The sequence below is a fragment of the Thermobia domestica genome, chromosome 6 (assembly GCF_964235325.1).
Source record: "Thermobia domestica chromosome 6, izTheDome1.hap1.1, whole genome shotgun sequence".
NCBI classification, from domain to species: Eukaryota; Metazoa; Arthropoda; class Insecta; order Zygentoma; family Lepismatidae; genus Thermobia; species Thermobia domestica.
The window spans coordinates 107,223,510-107,246,302 of record NC_137459.1 but is presented as its reverse complement, the minus strand read 5'-3'; the positions used below and the strand labels follow the sequence as shown (position 1 = coordinate 107,246,302).

Here is a 22,793-nt window from a genome sequence, read left to right as displayed (position 1 = left end):
TGACAATAATTGCGGACTGACGTTTTGACTCTCTGATGTATTTTATGTCCGACGCAGAGTGCTTCCATTTATCGGCTTACGTAAATTCGCAGAATATGCGACGCTAGTCTGCTGAGACTCCACATCTTGCGCGAAACTCTCTTCCATGACCAAAAAATTGGTCTTTGGTGCACAGTTTCAGGGACGTGTAGTGGGTCCAGTGTTTTTTTGAATCAACAGTGAAGTTTATCCTGGCTTCTTGCAACAGTTTTATGACGAACTGACACCAAGAAAGACTACTACTTACAAGATGAAGACAGGTGCCACACTTCGAACGAATCCCTGGCTTTGTTTCATGAACTGTTTACAAAAGAGCGCACAGAGAAGCCAGGGGTTGTACTCGCCCTCACTAGCTGCATGAATGGACTTAGGTTCATGTCTCATATAGCTGCTGTGCTGAAAGGGGCATTATACTACAATACAACAACAACATGCACATGAATATTGTGTAGTATTGTAAGAATATTCCATAACCCAAAAGGAGATCTAAAATTACTAGCGGGAACTTGAAAATTTCTATAGTAAACGGAAACACGCGTGAAGATTGCTCATTGAACGTAAAGATTGCTCATTGGTTCGAGAACAATACGAATTTCACTCACACTAGCAGTAAAAAGTCTCGACCAGGATAAGAAACTTCCTAACGGCTTTGTACTACTAGCGAAAGAAAGGGTTTCGAACTGTACAGGAAAGAATTTGAAAATCATGATGTAAAGGTCCTACAACTTGTAATGCTCTAATTTCCACTCGTGGTCCACTAGTGCTTAGCGTTAAATTGAACTTTATAATGAACACAATTAAGATTGCCAGACGTCCGGTTTAGAATGAGCAAAATTGGTACCCTTCTTTATAAGTCAGTCAGTCATGTATTTTATCCTGTTTTATGACTCAAAAATAATTTTCGCTAAAAAATACTCAATGTTGATACAGGGGGCCGTGGTAGCTCAGTGGTAGAGTGTTCACCTCTAGTGACTGGGGTCCTGGGTTCGATCCCAGCCCCCGCCAAGTGAATTTTGTGTGGTTTGTTGTGGTTTTCTCGGGGTTCTACAGTTTCCTCCCACTTTATTCATTCCACCATTTCATTCATCACTCATCATCACCGTCTCCTTTAGCCTAACCGACATAAGCGTGGGACGTAAAACTAAAGATTTCATTTCATTTTTTCAATGTTGATACACTGAAAGCAGAACTTTAAATTTGTACGAATTATGGGTATAGTTGTGATGATGGTGAATCTGAAATATGTTTATATGATAGAATGTACAGCGAATTTTCAAGTGGCGAGGCTCTAATCGAAGCAGCTCAAAGTGACAAGTAGTACCACTAAACCTGCTTTCTTTTGGTGATTCACAATTATATACAAACTTCTCTTTATGCTATCTTTACTATTATTATTATTATTATTATTTAAAAATTTTCTTGTATAACACAGGGAAAATTTTCTTGTATAAATTTTCTTGTACAGGGTTACTGTATTATTATTAAGTATTCTGCCTGTGGGTTCTATGACTTTTTTTTCCTTAGGTTTGGGCCTGGAAGTTTCTTTCTCGTTCCTCGATCTTCAGTTTCCTCCTTTAGCTCCCGATATTTTCTATTTTTCAAATCATCAATCAGTTGTGTTCTTCCTTTCGCTCACTCTCCTTCTGTCTTTCGTGTCCAATCCAATTGGTCTTCCTACGAAGGATACTGGCTAAAATCATTCTCTTCTCTCCTATCCGTTTTATAACATCTTCGTTCATTTTATCTTCTCCACCTTCCTCTAACACCAAATTTCAAAGGCCTTTAAATATATTTTCCCTAACTTTCGTCATGTCCGAGTCTCTGAGCCATACATTCCAATACTACATATACAGCACCTAACTAACTTCTTCCTTAGTTTAATGTTAAGTCTGCTAGTTAAGAGTGATCTTTTCTTGTAGAATGTCTCTTTGGTTACGGCAATCCTTGATCTTATCTCTTTGGTGCAATAAGAGTCTTTCGCCAAAATACTTCCCAGATACTTGAAATTGAGGAGTTTGATGCAATAAGGGCGTAAGTCTGAAAATGTAGTTAGAGAAAAACGATGTTAAAAATTTAAGTAGTTTTTTTCTTGCATAAAACAATGTAATAAGCAGCATTTTATTCCGATATTGAATTGAAATGTTACCAGGAGGCTAAACAAGCATGGCAAAAGCCACAAACGAATTTGATGCAAAAGGGCGTAAACTCGCCTATGCCCTTATTACATCAAAGTCATCAATTATCGACCTCTTCAAGTTCTCTTTGTTGTACTCTGACCCGTAAAGGCGCGTTTCCACATGATATTCTCATGACTTTCCGTTTTTCGACGTTCATTTCTATTCCATATTGTTTCCCAGTGTCAAATATTTTATCCATCAACTTTTGTAATTTTTCTTTAATTCCAGCTATAATAACCGTATCATCTGCATATCTGATCTTTTTAATGATCTGCCCTCCAATCCTGAAACCACCAATTCCCATTAAACACTCACTGTAAATGTTAAATAATTAAGGTGACATGCTACATTCCTGTCTGACTCCTCTTCCAATCTCCACACTAATGGTTTCTCCTTCATTCAAGGGTAATTTTACTCGCTGTCTTATGTAGTCTTCGAATGAGTCGTCGGTCTCTCCACTCGACCCGATTTCTTTAAGTATTTTCAAGAGTTTTACTGTACATAAACTAAAATATAAGCAATCACGACACATTTTAGCGGTGAAGGAAGGGGGGGGGGGGGCAAAGTATCATCTTTCTGATTTTAGAAATTTGGCATACCTACATGTAATTCATGAGAATATTTTTAAAAGTAAAATCTCAACAATTAAGTGATATAAATTTATGTTTGGAGATGGTGATTCCAATACAACGCCATCCTAATATTTGCGCGAAGAAAATTTATAAACAAAAGCTGGAACTGAATCGTGGATGACTGCACATGCATTCACTATTTCTTGACAAGGTAAACCTTTCGCACTACTACATATTATATCGCAATATTTTCACACAAATTAATTCAGAAGTAAAACCGAAGTTGCTTGTGAAAACAACTATTACATACGCATACTTACCTGTCCACAATTTCTAAACTTCGACACCATAGTTCCTTCTACAGCTTTGTCAATATCCGCGGAATCAAATACAATAAATGGTGCATTTCCTCCTAGTTCCAAAGACAACCTCTTTACACCACCAGAACATTGCTTGTAAAGTAGTTTACCTACAGCTGTAGAACCTGAAAATACACAAGTGTGGTAATCTTACTTGAGTAATTAATATACTTCGTTTATTACACAACTGCTGGTAGTAATGGATGGCTGCTCCCTTATTAATATTTCGACTATTGACCCTTTAATAATTACAACGAAATGTGAGATGGAATTTGCACAGGACTTATAATAATATTTTCAATGCAATATTTTAGAATCTGTGTTCCATTAAAAGCAAACTTTTTCCGTCTTTAATGAACAGTTAACGACATTATTGTTTAATTTTGATAGTGATAAAACTGTCTTCGCTGCTTTGCTCTTCAGAAATTTCGGTGCATATTACAAGTATATTACGTCTGGTTAGCAATTGATATAGTTTGTGTTGTTTTTTCTTATGATTCCTATAAATAGCATGGATTAGCTAAAGCACTTTTAAAACACACACTTAGCAGAAATTGTACCTACGTAGTTGGAGAAAGGAGTCCTTGTGAGAGTTGCAGACAGTACAGAAGACAAGTTCCCCTCCCCCCCCTCCCTTAAAAAATCAAGTACTTATTTCACGTAAATTATGGCCCTTTAGTATTGAAAAGTGCAGCACAAGTAGTAGTTACAATATTTTAGTGCCGATCAACCCAGTAACCGTTATTTTTGCAGTGTCGCGTTTTGTTTTGATTTTGAAACCGTGTATATGCCTATTTCGAAGCTACCAACTATACGAAAATGTCACAGTGAATATTCCAGGTTCTATTAAAATGCAAGTTAACAATGCTTAACAGTGGCATGTCTGTAATTAAAGTATGTATATATCCGAAGTAGTAAAAATGCACCATATTTTGGTATAAATTAACAAAATTTAGTTATAAAAATACAGTAGACTTCCGAGTATTCGACCCAATGTGGCGGAAGGGCAGGCCGAATAACAAAAAAGTCGGATAGACCGGAGTTCTATGATTATAACTGTACGTAGTGTATTGAAGTCCATTACACACTGACGAGACAATGAACAAGGAGCAGAACGCTCCTCTTTTCCTGTCACAACTTGTATTTTGCACACGATCATAGCAGACGCCCGCCTCCAATTCCTTGGCAATGTTGCCAATACAACGCCTTGCCTTCCTCATTTAATTACGATAAAAGAAAACTAGACCGGATAGTCGCGAGCTGGATACCCGGAAGTCTACTGTATTGATAATAGCATAAAGGTAATTACGTAGAATACTGCCTACCAGCTCTCCACCAGTCGAAGGATTAACATGTTGCAGTGAGTAGTAGCTCAATGGCAGAAAATAAGCCCTACCATACTTTTTCAGATTCCTAATACGATTTCCCAAAATAAAGCCCAGTAATTGCAGAGCTGAAAACGGGTTACTCTCCGAGTCGACAGACACAGTGTCCCCCGAAAATAAACCTTTATGCGCCTGTTGGGCAAAATATTAACATAAGACCCGATCTTATTTTCGGGGAAACACAGTATCTGTCTGACATGACTAAGAACCCGAAGGCAGGATCACATCACAAGTCACTTTTCGTCCTAGGGGGCGCGGTGGCTCAGTGGTAGAGCATTCACCTCCGGTGCTTGGGGTCCCTGGTTCGATTCCAGCTCTCGCCGTGTGGACTTTGTGGTGGACAAACACCGTGCTCGTGGGTTTTCCCGGGGTTCTCCCATTTCCTCTCACTTTCTTCATTCCACCATTTCACTCATCTCTCATCATCACCGTCTCCTTTAGCCTAACCGGCATTACCGTGGGACATAAAACTTAAAGATTTCATTTCATTTTCACTTTTCGTCCTCCAAATTAGTCATGGAAACAAGTCATACTACACAAGTCGCTGTCAAATATTTTAATTCGCTAACAAAAATGGATAACCGCCTGGAAAATTCCTTTCAATAGTTTCTTCGCAATGTATACAGCTACTTGGTACGCTTCTGTAATTTACACTAAATTGAAGTTTTAAATAACGTGCATGAACTTCATTCAAGTTTATCAATTCATTACGAAGGCAAAAAGAAATTTTATGATGGTATCCATTTTTTTGCTGAGAAGGAAAGTCAACAGTATCAGTACTATACTAGAAATTGAGAGGAATCAATCGATTTTCTTTACATCATCCTCGATAGGAGCAAATTAAATGAAAATTCAATGAGTGAAAATCGCAGAACACAGCCGAGAACCGAATCTGGTTCTATTGCTTGCTGGACTGGTGCGCTAATTACTATGCTAAACAGTCCACTCCCTCACACACACCTTTCATTCTTGAGGGCGATGCTCAATTTATTCTACTCATCCTGTATTTTCGAAAAAAAAAAAGTAAATAAAGAGGTGACACAAGCGAAAACAATGAAAAAGAAAGAAAAGAAGAGAATAGATAAGTATAAGATTTTCTGAATGGCTGACCACTGCCCAAGACTATCATATTGTCAGCGCTCTGTCAATCCATAATACAGGTACCGTACTGTATTAGTAGATAAATTCCAACAGATAATTGATCTCCATAAATGGATTTTGTTCTTTCTTTATTCCCTGTTTCATATGAAGCACAAGCAATACAAGTGTATACCACCACTTCTGTTCCTTTCGTTTTTCTTACAGCGGTTCTCACTGTTTAATTATAATCCAAATACAACTGTTACTATTTTCGCACGGCCAATGGACTTTATCGTGCAAAATAATTACTGCTATACAATTTTAATCGAGCACTGAGTATTATTTGAATTCACTATAACCTTAGATTTGTTTAAAATATTCAATATAAATATTACATTTTTTTTTCCAGCATTGCAAACAAGAAAGTATAGGCATTTTAGTTCATATATCTCTTTATGAAAACTTGAGCTTAACTTGACAAATTTTATACAACATTCAGAAATAATATGGAGACATGTCAACATGTCATGTAAGATTAAATTCCAAATTTACACCTTTTTTTTTTTTTTTTTTTTTTTTTTTTTTTTTTTTTTTTTTTAACTAACTAACAGTAAGAGAAAATCATATGTTTAACTGTTCAAGTAGTCTCGTAGTTACAAAGTACTACTGAGAATATGATCATTGTAAGATGATGGTAATCGTCTGGTCCCTTTTAATATGGTAATAAAGCTGAAAGACAAAATCAGCAGTAGAGAGCAAATACCTTAAGCTAAAGACAAGATGATCTTAATATCCAATGGATCAATGAGTAAACTATTCCTCATATTTTGTCCGAAATCAAAACCTTTATCAAAGAAAACAGGTAAATCTATAGGAATGAAACGAAATTTTAGTTTAACGTCCCACGGCTATACCTTGAGGCTACAGAAGACAGATGACAGTGAATGATTGTTAAATTAAATTTTTAAACTTCCACCGGGAATTGAACCCGAGACCACGTGCATCAAAAGCATAGATCTATACGAGGACAATAAAACATTCTATGTCACTTTTCGGTCATTTTCTGACTTTTCGCTCCGGTAGTTGGTCACACTGAAATTTTATATGCTGGAAATTGTTATTAAAGATTGTCTCACCAGTGAACTGAAGGTACTTTAAATTTAATTCTTAGGTTGTAATTTGCTTGCCTGTACAAACGTACATATCGTGTTTTGCCATCCTTTATAGAAATTTGCATATGGAAGAGAAGGAAATCTGCTCAGGTGCACATGATATTTGCTACGGAATTTTATTAAGAAAAAAAGTTACTCATCAGGTTTCCTTTCCCTCCTTCCTTTCACTTTATCTGCTTTATACTAGCGACTTGTTCTACCTGATATCAAACGAAATATAAGAAGCAATGTCAGCGTTTTAGAAAACGAATTTATATCATTACCATTCACCTCCACACTGCAGAATTAAAAGAATATATATTTTTTTTTACTTAGTTTTACTAAATGCCTTAATCAAGCGCCTTCCTATTTTTCCTCCATATTTTATAAGATATCAGAATTTTTTCCTTAACTGAATTTACAGAGGCTCCTTTAATGTACGCGCCTTTAGCGTGGGAGATCCAGGTTCGATTCCCGGCGGGAGCTCATGTGGTTCGCATTCCACGTTAAGCTTTAGATCCTCGTCTCATATATTCTCCTGCTGAATCAAATCAAATCAAACTTACTTTATATAACCTTCTGGAGTATTACCTGTGAAAGAGACGCCAGCCACCAGAGGGCTTTCGCAGAACAGCTGTCCTACTTGAGCTGCATTGTCCCTGTCACAAGTGATAACGTTGAGAATACCTTTAGGAAAACCAACCTCTTCTGCTAAAGCTGCCAACGCTAAGGCTGTGAAGGGAGTATCTTCAGCTGGTTTGATCACACACGTACATCCAGCAGCTAGAGCAGCACTCGCCTTTCTCGTTATCATAGCAATCGGAAAGTTCCACTGCAATAAACAGAATGGAAATCACATTTTTTTTTTTTCAGCATCACATATTTAATTGCACTACTTCAATACTAGAATACCTCTAAAAATATTAATTAAGGAAACTCACTCCGAAAAATTGAGTTTTCGATATGTTGAACATTTTATTCAAGTATTCATCCTGCCTGATGTAACGCAAAATTATTTTTGTGTATTTTCCCAGTATTCAACTACACGAACTACATCTAAGTTTATCGAAACAGAGAAAGTTAAGAACAATTGTTTCCTTCTGATGATATGGTCATTGTGAGCGTGGTACGATTCCTGGTGGGACGTCACATGTTAAGCTGTATATTAATTTTATACATACCTGGTGTGGTACTTCCCGAGTAGGTAGAGGGGCATTGTTTGTCTTATTTTCATTAACACATATTATCAACTTACTATACCTGGTAACAGAGACTGTAACTTACCTATAGATAACTATAAATTTAATTTAAATATCACCAGCAGTGATGAAAATTTTCCGATTCATAAAAACATACTCCACTTATTCCTACATCGTTGTTTAGTCGTGATGTGAGGTGGAAAATTTTCTTCTATATTTTTCCGCAAAATTTTTCGTTCTTAACAAATTGTTACAGAGTGAAAGATCGTTTAAAGAATCTAAAAATTTTCATGGCTCAGACAATTTTCAGTACTATGTAGGAACAAGTGAAACAATTTTTCATGAATCGAAATATTTTCGGTCTTCTATGGGAAAATTGAAAAAACTTTTTATGAGTTGAAAAACTTTCATTTTCAAGCAAAAAGTGAAACAACTTTTTGTGAATCGGAAAGTTCTATTGCTCTCTAGAAACAAGTGAAAGGAATTTTCATGGATCGGGAAATTTTCATTGCGATGTAGAAACAAGTGGAAAAACTTTCATAAGCCGGACAATTTTGGATATTATGTATAGTGGTTAGGTGGAAAATTTTCCACTATATTTAACTGCACATTGAGATATAAAATTCAATTCCTGTAGAGGAAAATTAGACAGCAACAAATTATAATTTTCCAATTAGCTTTCGGGAACCAGAAAATTTTCTAATATTTCAAGTTGGGAAGTAAAAATTTACATAGTGTTTCTCTTTCTTTCTCTCTCTCTGTGTGTGTGAAGTGCAGGGAACATACATCGAGTTCGTAGAAAATAAATATCTAATTTCAATATTTAAAATTTAACAAGAAATCGAAATCAAACCTTTGTGAATCTATCAATTATTTGAAAAACAGAAAATTCCACTATTTCTTTACATATAGGCCTGTCTATGTAATGAAATAACTAATGAATAATGTATTGGAAATAATGATGATTCGATACAACAAGTACATACATATGTAACAAAGAAATATTTTTTATTTTGTAAATTAAAATGAAATTACTTCTTGCTTTTAGAACAATAGTGCAGAGTTTTGTGTTTCTTTTATTATTTTATTCGAAGAACAATTACACAAATCAGCATCCTTATTAGTTATATTTCACTTTCTCTTCTGAATGAATATAGGAATAAATAAATGTTTATTTCCAGAAAATGGTCGGTATTTTTTTTTCATAAGTTACTTAAACTCGAATTTTGCATAGTCAATAATTTACAGTAGGCACTTTATATTATCTCTACTTATTTATAAATGTTGCAGTATGTAAATCTAGAAAAGTAGTAAAGCTATGAGTAAACTTCGTCTTACGCGTATTAAACTAACGAAATATAATTTTGTGAGATAAAAGGTGGATTCTGAGGGAAGAACGCATTGAAGTTTTTGAAACATTTTTGAAGAAATGAAGAATCGTTAGATTTTCACTTCATGAAACTTTTTAAGACAATATTTATTACCAATAAATTTTACGGCTAACCAACGATGTACGAATAAGTGAAGTACGGTTTTATGAATCGGTAAATATTCATCACTTTTAATAAATTGAAATTTTAAATAATAGAATGTGATATTTGTACTCTACGAACTCGATGTATGTTCTCGGCACTTTACATACATACATACATATTATATATATACAGAGAGAGAGAGAGAGAGAGAGAGAGAGAGAGAAAGAGTTGATTTTGAATTTAACGTCCCTTTCAGCAGCGAGGCTATATGAGCCGGGACCAACTGATTAACGTGGAATCCGAACTACATGAGCTCCCACCGAGAATCGAAGCAGGTCTCCCATGCCAAAGGCGCATATGCTAACCGCTTAGCAACAAGAAGCGCGCAGAGGGGGAGAGAGAGAGAGAGAGAAACAATATGTAAATTTTCACTTCCCAACTTGAAATATTAGAAAATTTTCCGGTTCCCAAAAGCTAATTGGAAAATTATAATTTGTTGCTGACTAACTTTCCTCTACAGAAATTCAATTTTGTAGCTCAATGTGCAGTTAAATATAGTGGAAAATTTTCCACCTAACATCACTATATATAATGTCCAAAATTGCCCGTCTTATGAAAAGTTTGTTCTACTTGTTTCTAAATCGTAATGAAAATTTTCCGATCTATGAATATTCCTTTCACTTGTTTCTACAGAGCAATTTGCCATCTCACATCACTAATCACCAGAGATCTTGCGTAATAAAGTTTGACGGATGGGCAACATGTTGATTGTTTACATTTTGCTGCTTTTACGCAAGCATGTAGTGGGCGATTTGTGCATGGAGAGAGACTTTCATTATGGCGGAAAGTGTAAAGTCGCGAATAGTTTGTTGTAATGTAAAGAGAAATGTATTATAAATCTTAAATGGTAGTTCGTGTTGTCAGATGCTTCATTAAATTTGATTTTTAATTTGTGATTGCAAGAATTACTTGGAGTGGTATGTGTGTATAGCTACTGAATGAGCTTAGCAATGTATTAATGACAAATGTGCTAATAATACCAGAATATTTTCGAAGTACTATTTGTGTACGGGAAGTAGGTGGATGCTACTGACAAATTGTGTAAATTATTTATAATATTCGGGTAATTCCTGTTGGAAAATGCGATCTATATTTATCCTATAGTGCGTCCAGTAAGAGAACGTCTCTGACAGCTCGCAGTGACATTGCCACTACTCGCATGTCAAGGTTTTTTTTTTTTCTGTGCACCTGTAGTGGCAATTTAATTAATTGTATAAGACAGAGTGATCGTGGTTGGTAACACTGGTATCAAAGTAGGGGCTGCAATGTCCCACCGCATGTGGTAAGAAACGTCAGAGACCATCTCTTGTTGGCCGTGCTATAATAATAAGTCAGTTTCGTTGTTATTAGTGTTATAGTACGTTCGAAATTCAAGAGAAAACGTTGTGAGTTAATCATATATAACGAGATATAGTGATACTTATTTGTGTGCTCGAAGGCCAGTAAATTAGGATTACTTGAGCAATATGAAGTAGTTGTTCAGAATTGGAAATGCTTTTCTGAACAAATGACAATAAGTATGGTGTTTTTAGCAAATATGTTCGATCGTATAATAGAGTAGGCCTATTGTAGGATAGATTAGCATAGCATAGAGCAGCCTAGAACAGACATGAGTACAGTGGCGTAGACTAACGAAGAAAATTAGCGTACAATAAGGTAGCATCCATGGAGCAGCACATGTTGGAACAAAATAACGTAGAATAATGAAGAGAAAAGTAGCGTAGCAATGCGTAGTGTAGGTCAGTAAAGCGTAGCGTAGATACAGTAGTGTATAGAGACATAGGGTAAAGTAATAGAGTAGAGTTGGATGGAAAAGTATAGAACTTGGCAGACTATATTAATAGAGAGTGGAGAAGTGTAGATTAGCGTAGAATTAAGTTAGAATATAATAAAGTAAATTAGTATCGATTACGTTAGATAATATTAGGGTTCATTTGCTATAGGTTACTAGTCTACTCTAAAGTATGTCACAAGCATATATTATTTGTTAGATATTTCTCTACTTTCTTTGTAAAGCAATATATGACTATTACTTCACCAAAGGGGTTCAAACATTAATGGCATAAAATGTACGTTAAGTTATGGGGTAGGGTAGAGTTGAGTTAATTTTAGTTTAGCGTCCCTTTCAGCGGCGAGGCTATATGAGACGTGGACCTACTGATTAACGTGAAATCCGAACCACATGAGCTCACACCGGGAATCGAACCCGGGTCTCCCACGCCAAAGGCGCGTATGCTAACCGTTTAGCCACGAGAGAGCTCCAGAAGGCAGGATAGAGTAGGGAAGGTTAGAATAGAGTAGACAGTTGGGTAGGGTTAGGTTAGACTAGAGTAAAGTATGGTTAGATTAGGGTAGGGTAAGTCTGGAGACCTTCTCTGAAACTTAATCACTATATGCTTCACCTAAAACTTCGCTGAAATATTCATTACCATTGCCGACTTTTTCAGTGCCTCAAACGATTTCACGACGACCACTGGGTCAACTTGTACGAGGTAGTCACTACAAATGAGTTTTGCATCTAATCCAGTTTAGGGCAGGGCGAAGTTGGGGACTGCGCCTCACAGCAGGCGTGCGCTATAGGAAGCAGGCGCGTTAGCGACGGTGGATATGCGCGTTAACGATTTATTTCTAATGTTCATTTCTGCATGCGTGGAGATTCCATATCCATGTATTATGTGTATTCTTGGTGTCTTGTTACATAGTGGGAGGGGTAACATGGTACATTGTTGGGTATGTCATGTTACCGCCCTTTCACAATTAGGTATCGGCAATATATATCTAACACTAGGATATGATATCTCCACGTATGCCAGAATAGCCACACTAGCGTTGTAAAGTGTTACTAGTTAGTTAAATGCCTTACATGGCCTGGGTGCTGAAAGAGTTGTTAAACACCAAACCAACGAATTAAGAACGACAGATACAGAATACATAAGATATAATGAGAAACATGATTCGTTACATCAGTTGAAATAATAAATAAATATAGGTCGACAAACGATCTATTTAGAAACTGTACCATCGAAACATTTAAGAAGTTATAGTATGAAAACAAGCATTTTTTCTTTTAATCCTTAAGTTTGCTTTATTGTACTTTTCTACACTTCTGAGCTATGGCATCATAAGTGTTAGATGACTTATCGAAAGACACTCTTCCTTATTCCTTCACTTTTGGATCCCCATCCTTTGGAAGTTGAAAAATGTGAATAGAAACTGACATTTGTTAAAAGAAAAAAAAATCAATTTACAATACCAGTTTGTGTAGCCCTGATTTAAAATAAATAAATAAATAATTAGGCATACTTTTGTTGCATAAGACCTTATGTGTATTCTCTGTTCCAAATATCAACACATCTCATACTTAATTTTCCATAACGGTAGCGGCGACCTGCCTGAAGACAAGCAACAACATAACATGCGAACCATTGATCTAGGCCAAATACCAATACTCCTATCAATAACGATCAGCAACAATGTTTCCACTTAGATTTTTATTTTCTTTCTGGCGTAACATTTTTCCAATTCTGGATAAAATGTTACAATTCAGTCCACTGAACTTTCTTTCGACTTTGGACCTTATATTCATCTGACTAAACATCCCAAAATATCTCCTTCGTCTTTACGTCATCTATAAACTGTTTGATGCCTATGGAATCCATCTTAACCTGACACAATATAAAGTTATTCGTCAAAGATTCGCAACAGTGTAACAGACGGCAGCACACCTATGTTGACATAACTCGGTCGATTACCTGCTAACTAAATAAGTTATGGAACATTTGCTGCTGGTATTTTGTCAAACCGATACGACTCCTGCGCTTCCATAATAGGTCTCTAAAAGAAATTTAATTTAAGGAAATCTAGGTTTTAACTTAACCGTACATATACATCGATCTTCTACTTAACTTCTAGAAAATAACAAAGATTCCCAATATTTCAAACATAGTTTTTGAATTTCCACTTACAGGAGTAATTAAGGATGCAACTCCTATAGGCCTTCTTATAAGTAACATCTCCTTTGTGTTTGTAGGACTCTGTAGGACATCTCCCTACGAAAAGAAAGAAAAAAAAAGTTCACATTAACCAAGGTACATGTACACAACACATGAAACAGGGAAAGAGAAGGCGCATATGAAAATTATTTTCAAGGTCATAAATATTTGTTGTTACCCATTCAAGGAAACATTCAAAACTGACCACTCCCCTACCTCCGGCCCTAGAGCTAATAAAGAAAAGGAGGTCTGACACTGTCCAACATGCTAATGTAATGGCTTAGTTCTCATAGACAGAGTGAAGGTTTCACAATTATTTTTACTTACTTCCACAATACCCCTAGTTTAACAGACTGAGCGATAATGGTCTGATGATGCCGATTGTTCGTAATTCCCGACACTATGTAAGGCTAATACCTACACGAGAGAAAGAGGCTAAACACCGTACTGTATATTCAATTAAGTACACTATCCAATCTGACAACGTAGTTTTGGTTCACTGTAAACACATTGAGTGGTGGGCTCAAAAACAGGTTTCGCGTGTCAAAACCAAATGATTTTTTGACATACTCGTTACTTCCTTGTCAACTTGTTTGGAAGAGTAAGAAAGGATACTGACTTCGGCGAAAATCACATCGGTTGCAGTAAAAAACCCAAAACTAATGGGAGAAAAAGTGAAAACGATTTCGATGAAAAACCGAACCAGTTTCGGAGAAAACCGAAATGTCATTTTTTCTGTTTTTCTAAAAGTTAGTTTCCGGTTTTGCCCATCCCTAAAGTATATATTATAGTGCGGTAAATTCAAAATTTTTAATTATTACTGAACATACGGAACATATTTTTAATATACTCACTGACACAAAGAAACAGTTTAACGTCCCACGATTATGCTCTTTCTAATCGTTTACACACCCTCCATAGCGCTACACGTCAAGCGAGTTATAGTTGAATTAAACAATTCCTCTTTGGTGCTTTATTTTTTGTCAGTGAGTGTATGAATAACAAAATGACTCACCTATAATGTTCCTTCAATGCGCGTTTTTTAGCCTATATTTCAATTGAATTAGCAGTCAGTCTTCTTCAGGGCAGAGGACCTAAATTATTTTCTTATGCAGATCTTTACATAGTTGATGCAACTAAGGAAGATTGCAGGTGCATCATTATTTTACTTTAAAATGATGATTTTCGGAATGAAACGGCTGCTTCAGATTTTGTCCGCTGCTTCCGAAGTTAGTAAAGAATGAAATATTTCAGTTTTAAGTCCCGTGGTTATGCCATGTAGACTAAAGAAGACGGTAATGATGAAAATGAATTAAAAAGTGGGAGAACCCCGAGAAAACTAAGTACACAAAGTTTGTCCACCACCAAGCCCACTTGGCGCGTGGTGCGAGACGGGATAGAACAAGGAACCCTGTGAACCAGAAATGAACACCACCACTGAGCCACCGTGACTCCACTGAAAACCATAAAATCGAGCAATGAGTGTACTTTGTCGTAAGTTTGTAAAAGAAGTTACATATTAAAGTTGGATAGTAAAACAACTTAGACTAGCAACACAATAGTTCTTTTACTGAAGATGAATGGAGATCCGCTTCAATGTCATGCAGCTTTATAGAAGTGTTACATGAATAAACAACAAGTTAGTAGTTAGAGATTCCTCCTAGCGCCTTAGACACAGAAGATTGTAAGAAGTTCATGTTGTTCGGATCTCACATTATACTACAAACTGGTTAACCAAGTTAGTAGTCCATAAATGGTAGTTACAGAGGAAGTACTAGTTAGTGCGACATTTAAAACACATACTTTGATGTTTAAATAATTGCTAGCTATTCAACATATCACGAGGTTTAACTACAGAATACAGATCTTACCTACCTGAATTCTTCGCGCTTCTTCTGAAAACCAATCGACAAACGACGATCCATAGGCGACTTCTCCTAACGCTTCCTTCAAAGGTTTGCCGGCTTCCACGGTGATAATTTTGGCGATGTCATGTTGATTCTTGACTATAGAATTGTACCAAGAGCGTAACAAAACAGATCGTTCCTGAAATCATAAGTTACGTATACACACTTGCACTTAGTTTTACATCAACTTTACTGTCATTTACCGTTTTTCATTTAATTCTGAACATACAGGGTGGCCAGTATGGTATACAGTATACAGTACCGTACAGTACTGATCAGTTCATTGCATTTTATATCATTTCTTGTTGTTATCCATCAGGTATACTTAGTTTCTTTATTATTTGTTCTTAATGTGTTTTTACTTACATCTTAAGCTCCGAAGAGGCGAAGCAAATCAACGCATAAACTAGAATGTTATACTTGATCAATGCAGGGGTGTATACCTACTTTTGGGCCACCCTGTATATCGTACATAATTCCCTTACTACTAAGTTAATATTTAAAAGGGACAAAGACGTCAGAATAGTATTTTATGCTGCACTTTATGTATTTTGAACCACACTTCACAGACTATGAAAACAATTTACAAGAATGTTTAGAATCCTCTACCATCTCAGAAATTATAAAACATATTGTCACTTGACACTTAGTACAATACACTAATTTGTTAATTTCACCTAAGCTTACATATTCTTTGTGTATCTGTTCGATGGTCACCACTCTACATATTGTAAGATTTGACAGTACTCAACTTTTCCTTTACTGTTGTGTCACATCGTGTATCAGAACAAGATATACAAGAAAGACCTGAATATAAGAATCAATAATCAATTCGAATTGCTAAATGAACACTACGACACTACACAAAGGGTCTCTTAACTACTGCCAATGTACGCCGTTTGAAGAGCTACGTTATAAAATCATCTTGTTTTTCTCTACTCTGTTACGAATTCAAGAAATCATTTGTCGAACTTCAGCTATGTTGTCAGCACTGTCAAGAAGTAGGTACGAAGAAAAGGCTTTAGTCGAGAAAGAATAGATGGAAAATAAGTAGACACGAAATAACTATATACGCTAACATATTATCACTTATAAACACAAACATTTGAGGCATTCAATGTGGGTTTTCATAGTAAAATTTGACGATTACTGATTTCTTTTGTTCTTTCGTTTTACATGAATTCATATCATTATAAAGGGCAACAAGATGGATGCATTTTGCGTTTATTTTATCCGTTGATTACATTATGCACTTTCGTGTATCCATGTATAAATAACATTTCTTCCTAGATCACTCATGAACTATTCTGATATTGATTTTACTATAATTTATACTAAATTTTGAGGAAGACACAATTCTTCGAGAAAAGCGTAGGCTGTCATGAACAAGACGGGCTGAGGAGTAGTCATTCCGACTAGTATTGATGCATACTTTAGCAAAATAATAATAATAATAATAATAATAATAATAATAAACTTGCTCCCTAACAAATGTGATTCCTCTGTTACTTTGGTTCATTTGGAACTTGTAACCGATCATGCGTACCGTACTGTAAAGTACCCAATATTCAATAATTTTGTACTATTATTTTCAGAATCATATAAAACGGAAATTGTAAACAACTTAATTGACTAAGCAAATAAAAGACGTAGCGTAGACATCACACCACAGCTAGAGGAAATAGTCATACATGTAAATACATCGTAAGAAGTTTCATAAGATGGCCTTAGATAAGCTCTATGCTGCAATTAGGAAGTTCGGGAAAGTTCACAGTTCCCGGAAAACGAGGGATCTTAAAGGGTACTGAGGATTAGCTCGGGAGTTAGAAGCTAGAATGGAGAGTGTGAAGTTGGTATAGCAAAAAGGTTCATTGGAGCAGATTCACCTAGTGAGTATTACATTACATTTGCAATGTTAGGATAGATAAAATTGTTGAGACTTTGTGCCATTACTATCAAGTAGGCTTTGTAAGACATTACTTCAGTTCTATCAGGCTGTGGTTTGGTGTCAGACGCACCTCAAATAATTTGGAACATTTATTTCATTTCTAATCTAAAAATTGTCTAATGTCAAAACTCAAGTAGACATCTTTTACCTGTTTTACAGATTTCTGACGAGCTGCGCTTTGCCCTCAATGCTTAGAAATGTTTGATGTTAATGTTAAACTAGATAGAAGTTTGTAGCACCCTGTAGTATTTACAGCCTAAAAGCTCCCTCCCATATTTATAGTTTAATACTGTCCATTCCGTTTTGGATACGTTACAACATATAATATCTTTTATTATATTCACTCTGGCTTACCTTAGCCGTTGTGTGCTGCCACGTCTGAAATGCTTCATGCGCTGCTTCAATAGCGGTCTCGACATCTGAGGTATTCATATTAGGGACGCACCCAATACAACTTCCGTCGGCAGGATTACAAACTTCGAACGTTTCACAACTGGCAGCCGACACCCATTCCCCATTGACATAAGCTTTCTCCCGTAACAGGGACAGACTTCTCTTTGCCATGTGATTCACCAAAACCTGAAAGAAAAGTACAATAGCATAAATATTTGTTTTACTTCAAACCACGTCTATTCTATACTTATAAAAATGATGTTGATGAATCATGTTTTAAAATGCTGCGCTGTCATTAGACTCAATCTCACATGGACAGCCCATCTTTTTCTGGAAACCTCCCCTGCTTCTTCGACACTCCTCTGAACCTGTTCAATTGCTCCATGCATTTTTGCCTAGCATGGCAGGGTTGGCAAAAACCAGGGTTTTTATTAAAAAAACCAAAAAAAACGGTTTTTTGGGTTTAAACCAGGTTTTTTTTTTTATTTAAACCAGGTTTATTTGGTTTAAATAATTTGCTCTATATATTCATATCATATATGGACCGAAATAAGTTTGTTTCGCCTTGATGTTATTATGCAACAGCCGGGTTATGCTGGAAGGGGTCACATAAGCTTAAAGCGGAATAAAAACTGCTTCTCGAGTTACATCCGAGAGAAATTGTCCTCCATTTGAACTCGGAACCAGGACTAATTGGCCAGAAATGCAATACGTCTGCCGACTCACTCACGACGGAATCCTGATAAAAATACGGTATACTGATCTTTACATGCTTCTTAATATAGCTCTCAAGAGTCATTTCAGAAGGACAAAAAGATAAACAGTTGCACAAGTGAAACCATTATACTGAATTACATATGGACAATTTCAAAGTACTACGGAGTACAGAAGAACTAATTTAATTCATGTTAGTTAACAACGATTTTTATTGGTCCAAATTAAAGAAATACAACGACTTAATTTGCATATCACAAAGATTTTATTTGAGTCCACTTTGGCTCAGACTCATTTATACATAAATAGATATCGAAGATACTTCTCATTTCACTAAATGCCTCTCGTGGGGTCTGTATGACCCCCCCCACACACACACACAAAGTACGGCATTTCGATGTATTTTATCAATAGTAAACATTGAAACAAAACAATATTTAGAATTTTTCTTTGATTGCAATTACATAACAATAATAATTACAAAAAAAAAAAAAAATATCACAAAACAAACATTTTATAAACTTACATAAAAAAAAAGTTGATTTTGTAGTATAATCTTTTGGAGTAATGACTGGGGAATTTAGGTCTGAATATAATACGAATAATATACGGGAGTGAAACGTGATAACCCACAAATGTGTGTTCATCAAGATTTTACAAACACCTACACTTTTACGAACATTTTCGTTTTTTGGTTTAAACCAGTTGGTTTTTTTGAAAAAAACAGCTGGTTTAAACCAGCCAACCCTGTAGCATGGTCTGCTCGATCGTGGTAAATCAACTATGGAAACCATGTTCTCTTTAGCACATTGATAACCATTTTTGTAACCAATGTCCTATTTCATTTCCTCATTTAAATATTTATGCAATACCAAATATATAATCGAATTCGGATAATTTGAGAATAAATCACCAAATCAAACATTAATTCACTTTCACTTTTCTGGCTTTAAATGATTTACTAAGGCATTCTGCACTGTTATTTTTTGATGCATGTGTGTATGTAACTGTGTACAGATTGATAATATGCGTACAAACTGATGTGGCATAACAATGATTATTTATGCAAAACACGCACGAAAGTATGCTACGATACAGTAGAGTACAGTGTGTTAGATTACGTTCCGCTTTTAACTACCTTCGTGTTGTTTTCACAGTAATACGAGTTCCTATAGCACTTGTAACGTTTCACACTAGTAACGCTAAATTTGTAAACATTAAATAATACTTCACTACACTGCGTAGAAGTATAACCGCGGCCGAAAAATATCATCTAATACAGTTCTCTTTCATATACTCACTCATTTTAACCGTCCTACAGAATTTGTCATGGTTTGAAACTAGTAACTGTATAGTTGTAAACACAAAATACAGATTACATACATTGTACACTTTGCCGGTAGAAATTAGGATGCTATATCATTTTATGGGGTCATAAATTTCTAAAACCTATAGAAGGAATTACTTGATTTCACAATAGGATTGTAAGTACTCAAAATATATCGAGATCTTGTCTATCACGGCAATGCATAATAAGACGGTAGAAATACGAAATGCAAAGTTTACTCTTTATTATCTAGTACCCCAAAAGGAAGACATGATAAAGTAAAGTGCTATGTGAAGGCAGTGTGCAACGTGATCATAGAAGTGTCGTAAATCTATGGCAAGGCATGTGCTTTTACGTCATATGAAGTATTATTTCACTATCCTTGCTTAGGCCTATACCTACGTTCTTGATGGATGCGCCCCCTGCTGCGCTTCTACCCTGACTTGGTTAGATATAATTCGTGCTTATTACTGCCGTGTCGTGACAAAACACTGTACTTTGGCGGAGCAGTTTTGCGAAAAAGAGCCGTAAAGTTTTCATCCGAAAATGTGATCTGTATCGTGTAGAACCAGTGTATCTTGACTTTGGAAACACGTGGTCACATGTAATGTTAGTAAATGCATGTTGTGTGATTAAATTTGGTGAAAATTGATTGGTTGACCATTATTGCCTAGTTACACTGGTTCTACACGATACAGATCACATTTTCGGATGAAAACTTTACGGCTCTTTTCCGCAAAACCGCTGCGCCAAAGTTACAGCGTTTCGTCACGACACGGCAGATTAGTGGCACCTAGCACAAATTCGTTTATGTTGGTTCGCGTTTTATGCTCTGTACTTTTTATGTCATTTTAAACACGCTACATTGATAGTCAGCCCTCGTAAAATCAACATGCACCCATTAATGCAGCTCCTTCCTTAAGAAACATTTTCTAAGGCAATAACAGTGCACTTCCTCCTAAAAGTTCACATTTCATTAATATAAGCATGTTCCTATAAAATGGGGTAGCACGGAAATTAACACCTAATATAGTTCTCATATGGAGTTACCCATTTTAACCGTAAAATAATCATTTTTATGACAACTGATCTTCAATCTGCACTTCGAAACTACTATTTGCATATGTAAATAATACTACTAACCATCTTTTTTGCAGGGGTATACTAACTGACGATACTCATGTAACTAGTCTCTTAAGAAATTTGCGACAACTTACATCTCAGTCACAGAGTATAATAAATTGCTTAGGTTAGGGTATTTTGAGCTTATTTCGACCTATACCATAATAAAGAAATAACCATTTTTATTATATGTGCTTCGCTTATTACAAATAAATGTATCGTTCCTACGATGCGCACCTTGGAGTTGCCAAGTAACGCATTACAATGAGCATATCGAGTATCATCTATACACATGTGTTATCTGAACACATTCTGTTGGTCATGTTTTGCTAGATGCATCTGTATCTTTCATTTAGAAATCAATTCCACCTGTAATTTTCCAAAGTTCTGCTAAAGTGAACGAGTACATAGCGATGTATTTATACTAGTGAATAAAGATACGGTGTTATATGTATACCAGCCAGTAAACCAATTTCGCATTTTCTCAATGATCTAATCTAGTGAGAAAAGAAAAACAATTAAGTACTCTTTTTTTTTTTTTTTTTTTTCATCTAATATTTCCGGCATTGGCATTAACCTACAAGCTATTTTGTATTCTCACCTTACAAGATAGCAGACGGTTTAAACTCATTTTTGTGTTGAATTGCAACACAATATGTATGTACCTAAAAGGCAACTCAATCTTAAACCAAAGGCACAATTTTAGTGTTATTCTGTATCATATCCCCTAACAACCACACCGCGGATCAAGTACGTAGATAATCTAATAATCTATTAACAACTTCATCCTCATTCGCTAACAGCTTAAGTGATTGTTATTTTATATTGCGTTGCGATCTTCATCTGTTCCTCCCTTTCCATGGCTTTTAAGACGAACTAGATGTAGACATACGAATAAAATGGAATTCATTCTTCATATGATGGTATTCAATCCCTTGTATCCTAATAGCGGATATATCTGCTCCCAAAGATAAATACTGTGGTTCTAGCGGATTTATCCACTCTTCTGTATTATTATTATTTCCCTCTTATTCTTACCAGTGTGTTCCGTGTTCTCAGTCTCAACATGGATCACGTGTCTGTACCAGTTGGTTTGGTAACACTTTCTGTTGGTCTTTTATCACGTTCTGTTTACATGACATTGTATGGACTAGACATAAGTTTATCGCGATGTTTTGAACACGGATAGAAAAGGAAACGTGAGTGCCGCTTGTTAGAAGTCGATTTATGATTTGTTTACGAAAGTGAGTTAGCTGTTTCTCACGTAAGAGCTCCTTCTTGTAATACGTAGGCCTATTTTTATTATTTTTCTTTTCAAATAGACAATCTCGTAGCTAGGAAGGAGCTAGAGAGGACGGTGCCCATCCTAAATAATTTTTAGCCTCTCTGAAACAGAAAGTTGGAGAGAATTTTTTTAAATTGACTCAAAGCCATATACGGAATTCTTTCTAGCAAATTTATTTAACTAACCCTATGGCTTATGGAACCCGGAGGTTCAATGCCGCGTTCACGAAAGCTCTCCACTGATTTTTTCCTTAGCCAACTGGATGCAGTTTCTACTTTGTATTCCTATTTCTGCGAGATCCATCTTAATATTGTTATCCCATCTGCTCCTAGGTTTTCCTAATGGTTGTTTTCCGATTGGTCTTCCAGTCAAGACTTTGAAAGTGTTTCTAGTTTTTTTTTTCAAACTAGCTACATGACTTGATGACCCTAACAATGTTTGATAAACCGCATACATTATGTAGTTCCTCGTTGCGAAATTTCCGCCATTCCCCATTCCCGTTTTTCTTGGGTCCGAATATTCGTCTCAGGATCTTGTTCCCTACTTTCAGTTTGTCCCTGCAAGCGTCTAACAAGACCTCTGCATTTATTTATATTTTTCTTCTATCA

General features: G+C 35.8%; 1 protein-coding gene across 5 annotated transcripts in view; it reads right to left on the bottom strand.

The window, feature by feature from the left end:
- Nucleotides 1-22,055, bottom strand: part of Ssadh (succinic semialdehyde dehydrogenase) — a 44,471-nt gene extending 22,416 nt beyond the window's left edge. Inside the window, exons 1-6 of one of the 5 annotated variants that reach the window (XM_081761934.1) lie at nt 21,939-22,055; nt 17,699-17,923; nt 15,365-15,535; nt 13,463-13,546; nt 7,355-7,595; nt 3,109-3,272 (exon numbers count right to left, since the gene is read on the bottom strand). In XM_081761934.1, the coding sequence (XP_081618060.1) occupies nt 3,109-3,272; nt 7,355-7,595; nt 13,463-13,546; nt 15,365-15,535; nt 17,699-17,923; nt 21,939-21,968 (915 nt within the window). In that variant the 5' untranslated portion in view covers nt 21,969-22,055. Of the gene's footprint in view, nt 1-3,108; nt 3,273-7,354; nt 7,596-13,462; nt 13,547-15,364; nt 15,536-17,698; nt 17,924-20,180; nt 20,202-20,921; nt 20,941-21,137; nt 21,210-21,501; nt 21,797-21,938 lie in introns of those variants that run through there. The other 4 variants (XM_081761932.1, XM_081761931.1, XM_081761935.1 and 1 more) reach the window with 4 other exon arrangements.
- Nucleotides 22,056-22,793: the final 738 nt, after the last annotated feature.